The sequence below is a fragment of the Danio rerio genome, chromosome 6 (genome assembly GCF_052040795.2).
Source record: "Danio rerio strain M-AB ecotype USA chromosome 6, GRCz13ab, whole genome shotgun sequence".
NCBI lineage: Eukaryota > Metazoa > Chordata > Actinopteri > Cypriniformes > Danionidae > Danio > Danio rerio.
This window is the reverse complement of record NC_141026.1, coordinates 693,100-703,064: the sequence shown is the minus strand read 5'-3', so window position 1 is coordinate 703,064 and position 9,965 is coordinate 693,100. Positions and strand designations below refer to the sequence as shown.

Sequence of the window (9,965 nt, the reverse complement as noted above, 5' to 3'; positions counted from 1 at the left end):
ATCACCCCAACAAATCACTTACTATAGTTGTTGTGTTACCATAGCAACTATAGAATCACCACAACAGATTATTACTATAGTTGTTGTGTTACCATAACAACTGTATCACCACAACTGACTAGTTCAAGTCCTTTACTGTAGTATGGTTCACAAATACAAATCTACAAATATATTAAAATATTATATTGTAAATATGAATGTTATTTTAGATGCAATTAAAAATGTTTTAATAAACTGACAAAAATTCCCAGAATGTTAAAACAAATATATAAAAATATATACAAAATATATCAAATATATCAAAAATTATATATATAATATAACATATGTAATATTATATTATATTATATTATATTATTATATTATATTATATTATCAAATGAAACCACAAATATTTCTTAAACTATCTAAAATTACAAAACTTCATCTTAATACTAAAATCAATCAACTAAAAATAAACTTAATTTAACACACACTCTGTGAAATTTCAACAGCATACCCCCCCCCCCCCCCCACCCACCCCAAAAAAAAAACAACTCCAAAACACATTCATGTATTAGACATATCTTAAAGGCACAGTACATCTAAATGATAAACAGCGATTTTGCTCAAATGTACCTGAACTCGGAGCCTCTGCCAATCACATCCACTGATCACAGATCGTATTCATTTTCTGCCGTGTTCATTGTCGATCAGAGGGTGAAAGATTTCATTAAGTCCAGCTGAATGACCAACACACATGAATGAATCTGAGAAAACACACACACAAACACACACACACACTCATGTAGAAACATTCACTACAATCACAAACCACCTCATTCCAGTCAAACCACTGACGACAATGAAGAAACTCAAACTACAAAATCAACACTGGACTACACTATAAAAATAACTATAAATAAGATTCATATTTAAATGTCTTACTTTGTCCCCCCTTTACTTAATTGCATTATAGGACCTTGATGTTCCTTCAAACAACATTCACATTGTTAAACTGTAGAGTTGAATTTTCAACACAAAAGTCGACAGTGTAGACACAACTGCAAGTAAACCCAAAACTAAATATAGAGACTGTTAATTAACAGATATGTTTAGCAAAGGAGCAAAGTGATGAAAATTGATAAATGAGATATGATTGGAATCAACATAAATCAAAAATCATAATAAAAATGCATAAGGATGGCGCTGTGTTCTCTACCAATTTCTAAAATAAGATTTTGCAATTTATGCCAAATGACACAGAGGTCATTCATTATTGTGAAATCAGTATCCTATAATTCAGCATGAGTCAAACAACCCATAAATGAGGATTTTCTGACTAACTGCTCAAAAGTTATCAGCAAAAATAGCCATTTTCCAAATCTCATGACCTGTAGGTGGCGCTGTTCTCAAAATTGGTGGAAACCTTCATATCATGACTCTGAATAAATGTACCAAGTTTCATTCCACTCACATGTGTTTATCCAGAGAAACTGAAAAAAATAGCATTTAAATGTGTTGAACACTACCAAAACATTCAGAATTATTCATTTATTTTCCTTCGGCTTAGTTCCTTTATTCATCAGGGCTTACCACAGTGGAATGAACCGCCAACTTATCCAGCATATGTTTTACACAGCGGATGCCCTTCCAGCTGCAACCCAGCACTGATACTCATTCACGCACAAACTCAGACACTACAGCCAGTTTAGATCAATTGTAGGGCAAACCGGAGCACCCGGAGGAAACCCACGCCAATACGGGGAGAACATGCAAACTCCACACAGGAATGCCAACTGACCCATCTGGGGCTCGAACCAGCGATCTTCTTACTGTGAGGCCAAAGTGCTAACTACTGAGCCACCACATGATTCCATATTAAATAAAGGGCAGATTTATAAACAGTGAAACATATTTATAATGTGACACAGTCGTATTCTCTGGGTCACTATAACAATGAGTCAATCAACAGTCTACTCGTTGTGGCATCTCAAAGATAACAGGAACATTGATTGAGTTAGATGAGTAGGATTGGTTCAGACTCGCTGCTCTGCTCTCTTCCTATTGGATGAAGATTTAGAGCTCCACCCTCTAGGTTTATAATGTTGGGCGACAGGTGAATGAGCCACACAGCTGCAGCTCCACCAACAACTCAGCAAGATGGTAAGCCATTATATTATATTATATTATATTATATTATATTATATTATATTATATTATATTATATTATATTATATTAATATATATTCTGTACAACATGAACTGATGAAACCACTGTTTCCTATGGAGAAATCTGAGTAAAATAACAATTCCGCAATCCCCTGATTTTAAATCAAACTTATCATTTCAACAATTATTAATTATTAAATGAAATTATCAGCAAATTTAAAATCATGATTTTCATTTAAAAGAGCCAAAAACTGAATGTATAATTGTGGGGTTAATGTTTTATTTATAAGAGTACATTTAAATTAAAGTTTATTGCAAGAAAACTGTTTCACGTGGTGGTCAGATTACTGAGAGATGGATGAACTCAGGGTGGGGCTCACTTACAGAACAATCCAGAAACTTACATTATTTATTATAAAAAATAAATCCAACACAAACAATAACATAAACAAAAACTATTTAATATTCTTGACAGTCTCCAGCATGTGCATTATTCAGTATCTGAATGTACTGTAGTGTATTTATGAGTGATTTGGGGCTCTATATGCATCAGATATATTTTGCTCTATAGATCTTCCTGTCCACATCTTTATTACCTGAGGTTTATCATTAACGTTGGGTTTGGTTGCTCAGATAACACATACTGTCAAACAACTGTTCCTCTTATCAGCAGCGCCAGGAATCACAGGTTAAACAGTAATTCAACAGATCTACAGTATACTCACTCTCAAGAAACCTCTCTTGCATAGAAATATGATGTATGATAATTTATGCAAATGACATATTTGACATACAAGTTCATATCTGAAATCATTCAACATACAATTTGAAATATTGATTAGTGTACTTAAAGTAAATGAGTAAACATGTTGCTTTTGAAACAATTAGTTGACTTTAAGAAAGTACAGTTCTCAGCATACAGCCCATTTTGAAAATGAATATTTTTCTCCATTTCTCAGTGAATAGGTCATATATTTTGATGCATTTGAACAAAACAGATTTATAAAACAGATATATTTATTAAAATATAATTTTTGCCAATAAACATATTTAGAAATGAAAAGATAATACATTTAAATTCAAGCAAAATATTGAAAATAAAAATCACAAACTACTAAATTTCAACAACATTTATTTTGTTTATTCATTTATTTATTTATTTATTTGGATTTTTGCTCTTTTTGGGGAATTTTTTTTCTCTAACATTAATTTAAGCTACAATTATTTGGATGGTTATTGTAAATTATTTTGTTAGATTAGCTCCAGATTTGGCTTTGTTACTCACTAATCTCATGTATAAGAAAAAATAGAGCTTCCTGTAGATAATGTGAATTTAAATGAGAGATTTGTGAGGGGTGAACACATTGCCTTAACATTTTTTAATAAATGAACTTTGTGCATGATAAATCAACTCATATCAAGCACGTTAAATCAACTTAAAAGGTTCCAAGTTACAATGGGTTTATTCAGTTTTTTAAGTGCAGTCAACTTGATTATTTTAAGGCAACGGGTTCAGTCACTTTTTTAAGTAAATAAATGATTGCTTTTTACAGTTTACATTTTTGCATTATTTAGATATTTTTACATTGTATGTGGCAATTTAATTAAATAAATTAAGCTAATAGACACACACACAGCTGAAGTCAGAATTATTCACCCCCCTGATTATTTTTCCCCAAATTTCTGTTTAACAGAGAGCAGTTTTTCACATTTCTAATCATAATAGTGTTCATAACTCATCTCTAATAACTGATTTATTTTCTCTTTGTCATGATGACAGTAAATAATATTAGACTAGATATTCTTCAAGACACTTCTATACAGCTTAAAGTGACATGTAAAGGCTTCACTAGGGTAATTAGGGTAACTAGGCAGGTTAGGGTAATTAGGCAAGTTATTGTATAATGATAGTTTGTCTGCAGATTATCAAAAAAATATAGCCTAAAGGGGCTAATCATACTGACCTAAAATGGTTCTTAAAATATTAAAAACTGCTTTTATTCTAGCCAAAATAAAAATAAATAAACTTTTTCTAAAAGAAAAATATTATCAGATATACTGTGAACATTTCCTTGCATCATGTGGGAAATATTTAAAAAAGAAAAAAAATCAAAGGGGGGCTAACAATTCTGACTTCAACGGTGTGTAAATATTTGTAATTATAACAGTTGGAAAAAAAAAATCAACATCCAGTTTGCATTATTATGTCAAAAATCAATTACTGAATGAACTTGTATTTCAAATATGTAATTTGCAAATATTTCCATGAATCAGATTTCTATATGGGGTGACACTGCATATCAGCTATAGCAGCATGTGTTTTAATTAAAGGGCCAGCTGGAAAGAAAAATGTGTCAGTCTATGGAGACTGCTGTCGCTGTTCATTTGTGCTTCATCTAAAACTCCACATCTATAATCCTCTGAGTCTATGCTGACATTATCTTCAGCAGCTCAAACACTCTAATGGCTAATGGACAGACGGCTGCTTCTCACTCAGGGCTGCTGGACATGCTAATGAGATAGAGAGGTGGGCACTAGTGGGCGGGGCTTTCCCCTTCTGATGACACGTACAAAGGTAGAATGTCAATCACAGTGTCTCTGCATCAAGTCTGATTATAACAAACACACTTAATACATGTTGAGCACTAGAGGCTGGAGATATCCACACACTAACTGTTTAAAAAAGGTGTCGTTTAAAACAAACTCACTGAGACTGCTGATGTTTGTGTTGCAGAAGGGAATCACATTGTTTTTCTCCTCATCTCACAGGTGTTCACCATAAAGGACATGAGCTTTAAGGCCGGGATGGAGATGAAGATCTCTGGGAAAGTCAAGCCTGGCTGTGATGCGTGAGTACAGACATTTTAGCAAACATTCTGCAGCTTCACACACTTTTGGATTATATGATACATACAAATGTGTGACACGGTGGCTCAGTGGTTAGGACTGTGGTCTCACAGCAAGAAGGTCACGGGTTCGCGTCCCGGCTGGGTCAGTTGGTGTTTCTGTGTGGAGTTTGCATGTTCTCCCCGTGTTGACGTGGGTTTCCTCCGGGTGCTCCACAGTCCAAACACATGCGCTATAGGGGAACTGATCAACTACACTGGTCGTAGTGTATGAGTGTGTGTGTGTGTATGTGTAAATACGTGTGTATGGGTGTTGCCCAGTACTGGATTGCAGCTGGAAAAGCATCCGCTGCATAAATCACATGCTGGAATAGTTGGTGGTTCATTCCGCTGTGGTGACCCCTAATGAAGAAGGGACTAAGCTGGAGGAAACTGAATGAATGAATGAATGAAGACAAATATCAATTAGCTATGAGAATGAATGGGCGACAATATCAATCTAAATACTGACTTTCCTGCACACTTCTTCCCTTGAGTTCAGTAGAACGATTAATACAGGATTGGATCACAATTAAGATTACATAAGATTATTGTATGTTGTGATTTGTCGCTTTAAAATCGAAGCTATAGGTGATAAAGCTGTGTCTCTGTGTCCTCAGCTTCTCCATCAACATCGGCCACGACGATGACGCCATCGCTCTTCACTTCAACCCTCGCTTTAACGCACATGGAGACAGCAACACCATCGTCTGCAACTCAAAGCAGGGCGGATGGGGCTCTGAACACCGTGAACACTGCTTCCCATTCCAGCAGGGAGAAGAGTTCAAGGTGACCTTTGACCTCTGAGGATCAGTGACGCATGCATGAGAAATCAAACACATTAACAATCCTCACAGTGATTTTGCTTTCATATTTCTGCCATTTGAACAGTCTGGCGCTCTACAAACATTCTCAAAACGTTCTGACAACATTATAAACAAACATTCTATAACAGAGCATTCGCCTAAAGTTAATACTGTTATCAGAACTTCAGCTCAGAATTTTATTTCTATTAATGTCCTGAATATTTATATTCAATAATCAATTACTGTAGTTGTTGTGTTGCCATAGCAACTGTAGAATCACCACAACAGATCAGTTACTGTAGTTGTTGTGTTACCATAGCAACTGTAGAATCAACACAACAGATCAGTTACAGTAGTTGTTGTGTTACCATGGCAACTGTAGAATCACCACAACAGATCAGTCACTGTAGTTGTTGTGTTACCATAGCAACTGTAGAATCGCCACAACAGATCAGTTACTGTAGTCGTTGTGTTACCATAGCAACTTCAGAATCATCGCAACAGATCAATTACTATAACTGTTGTGTTGCCATAGCAACTGTAGAATCACCACAACAGAACAATTAATATAGTTATTGTGTTACCATAGCAACAGAAAAGTATAGAATCACCACAGCCTATTCATTCAAACTGCAGTATTTAGTATAATTGACCTTTAATGCTGTTGTATTTTAGACTATATAGATCTGTTTATGAGAGACCATAGTCTGAATGTAGGACATGTTGACATTACACCACAGAATGGCCCTTTCTACATTACCCCTAGCATTATAATCATTTATTTCAATCTCATTCTTTCAAATTTTCTCAGTACTTAAAACAAAATCAGCAGACATGCTGTTACTGACAAACTAGAGAGAAGATGCTCCAGATGACCTGGATTTGACTGGTCTTTATCTCAGTGGTCTTTGACCGGTGTGTTTTCTCTATCTCAGGTATTCAGCCGTTTGACAGATTACAGCAACGCATGACTATGAATCATAAAGCATTACCCAGTGCACTTGAGCAATAAACGCCCACCGGTCAGAGGTTTGAGGATGAATAATACTGACAGCACACACTTTACAGCAGCGTCAGATGTACTCGATAACAAAACACACACTTACAGATGCAGAGATATTCAAGTCACTTTTGAAAATTCCATAAACACGTGCTATTTACTATATTATTGTTTCAAAGCTGCAGTACAGTAAATGTCTGATTTAATGTTACATACAAACAAATAAAGAAAGATGTTGATGGGGTTGTAATGCAGTGTATATTGTGTCATCATGTATTTAGCTAAAGGGATAATGTTGCTGGTGATTTCTTACTACACCTTTAGGGAAACCCGACTACTAAAACAACACAGAATTCATAATAGTTTTAATGAAAACCCAATTGGTGCTTTGGGTCTGTTGTTTTACTACTTTTATTAGTGTCGTCCTAAAAGCAATAAATTCTGTAATAGATATATCCGATAATATTTAATGTTTAAAGCTTGACAGATTGTAGTATTTTACCCAACGTGAAAAAAACAAAAAACAAATCTGAAAGTAAAAAAAGTACTACGCTATTTTTAAAAACACTATAAAACTTTACTTAAATTACTTTGTTGCGATGATTCTTCGGCTGCTATGGTAACAACTATAATAATTAATTTTTGTGGTAATTTTACAGTTGCTATGGTAACCCAAAAACTACAGTAATTGATCTGTTGTTGTGATTCTACAGTTGCTATGGTAACACAACAACTATAGCAATTGATCTGTTGTTGTGATTCTACAGTTGCTATGGTAACCCGACAACTACATTAATTGATCTGTTGTGGTTATTCTACAGTTGCTATGGTAACACAACAACTAGTAATTAATCTGTTGTGGTGATTCTACAGTTGCTATGGTAACACAACAACTATAGTAATTGATCTGTTGTGGTTATTCTGCAGTTGCTATGGTAACACAACAACTATAGTAATTGATCTGTTGTGGTTATTCTACAGTTGCTATGGTAACCCAACAACTATAGTAATTAATCAGTGGTGTTGATTCTACTGTTGCTAAGGTGATCAAACAACTATAATAATTTATCTGTTATAGTGATTCCACAGTTGCTATGGTAACCCAACAACTAGTAATTAAACTGTTGTGGTGATTCCACAGTTGCTATGATAACACAACAATTATGGTAATTAATCGGCCGTGGCGATTCTACAGTTGCTATAGTAACACAGCAACAATAGCAATATAAACAAATGAGCCACTCTGTAGCTTTTCTACAACTACAGAGTATAATACACTACAATACACCACAGTTTACTGCAGTAAAAAGTAAAGTACACTACAGTGTTTACTACATTTCACTAACGTTAATGCCACCATGTCCCAGTGCATTCATTAACACCAGAGCATTTGCTATACAATACTTTTCCATGCCAGAATGGTATCTGTAGTGAAAGCCGTCATACATTCTGGAATGTTTTCTAGTGTTTTCCTCCAGGGATCCCCTAAAAGTGAACAAAGCAGTGATTCAGACACAGATTATTGAGAAATGGCAGAGATCCTGCATGTTCAGATGATGCTATAAAATGAACTGATGAACTTCTAATCTCACCGTGTGTTTCTCTCCTCCATCAGCTGAGCATCACCTTCAACAACGAGACCTTCTACATCAAACTCCCTGAAGGAACCATGATGAGCTTCCCAAACCGATTCGGAGACGATGCCTTCTCACACGTACACGTGAAAGGAGACGTGAAGATCATCAGCGTTAAAGCCAAATAAACAGCAGACGCTCATCTGTCCAGCCTGCAGATGTCAGTGTGTCAAACATCATGAAGTGCCACAGAAAAACACTGCAGTGTCAATAAATCCACTGACTGAATGTGAAAAGCTGAGTGTTTCGTCCTTTATTTAACTTATACCACAGGTCTATCGAATGCTTGATTCCGATTGGCTGATGTTCACCTTAAGGCTGGGGTAGGCAACTAAGTCCTGGAGGGCCGGTGTCCTGCAGAGTTTAGCTCCAACCCTAATCAAACACACCTGCTCTTAGATTTCTGGTGATCATGAAGACACTGATTAGCATGTTCAGGTGTGTTTGATTAGTGTTGGAGCTAAACTGTGCAAGGCACCGGCCCTCCAGGACCAAATTTGCCCACCCCTGCCCTAAGGTGTTTGCTTATTGTCAGATAAAGGCAGAGCTAAAGTAGTTCCGGCAGGTTTTGAGCGCATCACAGCTCCATATCACTCTGCTGAATAATTAGAGTCATTTCACAGCTACAACAGTCAGACATCACAACAGAAGAAGGACAAGGAGATGTGGAGGATACTAGTGCTACACACAGGAGACATTTGAGGAGGACAAATAGACTCTCAAATACAACATCAAGGGCATAAGCAGAATAATGCACCCCTGACTGGTGAATTATTCGAAAATGATGCACACTTAAGGTGTAAATGTCACTCTTTACCACTTCACATATGCAATATTTTCTAAAACTTCAATGGTTTGGCTTCATTATCCCTTCTCTAACAAAAATAAATAAATAACAAGTAGTATGGAAGTATTAGTAGTTTAGTTTTTTATTTCACCAAACTGCAAAGTGCATAATTAGTGTGCAACAGTGATAAGATCCTTAAATGCAAATGTGTTTACAATGCATATACAGCTACAAATAAACCAATGAAACAAATGAAAAACAAAAGAATAAAAATAAAAATCTAATTTAAATAAATTCCTAAAAAATAAATTGGTGAATTCTGATCGCTGCCATCTGTATTACTTTATCCCTGTGTTAAATGTAAGAGTTCAGTTCAGAGCTACAGGGACCTCATGATAATTTACAGAGGGGCTCGAAAAGGCCTGAAGCAGGAGCTGAGGAATGTGACGGACAGAAAGCAGATTCCACACACACACACACACACACACACACACACACAGATGAGTTCACCTGCCAGTCTGAATGACGGTGGGTGAATAAACTTTATTTAGCTTGATCATCTTACTAAACAAACCTCTAAAGAAGCAATAAATTCACATAAAGCTTGCATAAATTACCGATATACGCCTACAGACTTGAAAAATAAAAATAGCACCATTAATCAGAGGGTAAAATTTATAATTCAGTGTTTCTCTGCTGGTC

The 9,965-nt window shown here is 35.6% G+C and overlaps 1 protein-coding gene across 3 annotated transcripts; it reads left to right on the top strand.

Annotated features, from left to right (window-relative positions):
- The first annotated feature begins 2,092 nt into the window (after window positions 1-2,092).
- Window positions 2,093-8,712, top strand: lgals2b (galectin 2b). Of its 3 annotated transcripts, none has more exons than XM_087255254.1 (5): window positions 2,110-2,145; window positions 4,599-4,678; window positions 4,921-5,000; window positions 5,657-5,825; window positions 8,458-8,712. In XM_087255254.1, exons 3-5 carry the CDS (start codon window positions 4,939-4,941, stop codon window positions 8,602-8,604), a joined length of 378 nt encoding a protein of 125 aa, XP_087111380.1. In that variant the 5' UTR covers window positions 2,110-2,145; window positions 4,599-4,678; window positions 4,921-4,938; the 3' UTR covers window positions 8,605-8,712. The 3 variants fall into 3 exon arrangements, with proteins under 3 accessions (NP_956808.2, XP_087111380.1, XP_087111379.1); XM_087255253.1 differs by having other exon boundaries at window positions 4,599-4,726; NM_200514.2 differs by lacking the exon at window positions 4,599-4,678 and having other exon boundaries at window positions 2,093-2,145.
- Window positions 8,713-9,965: the final 1,253 nt, after the last annotated feature.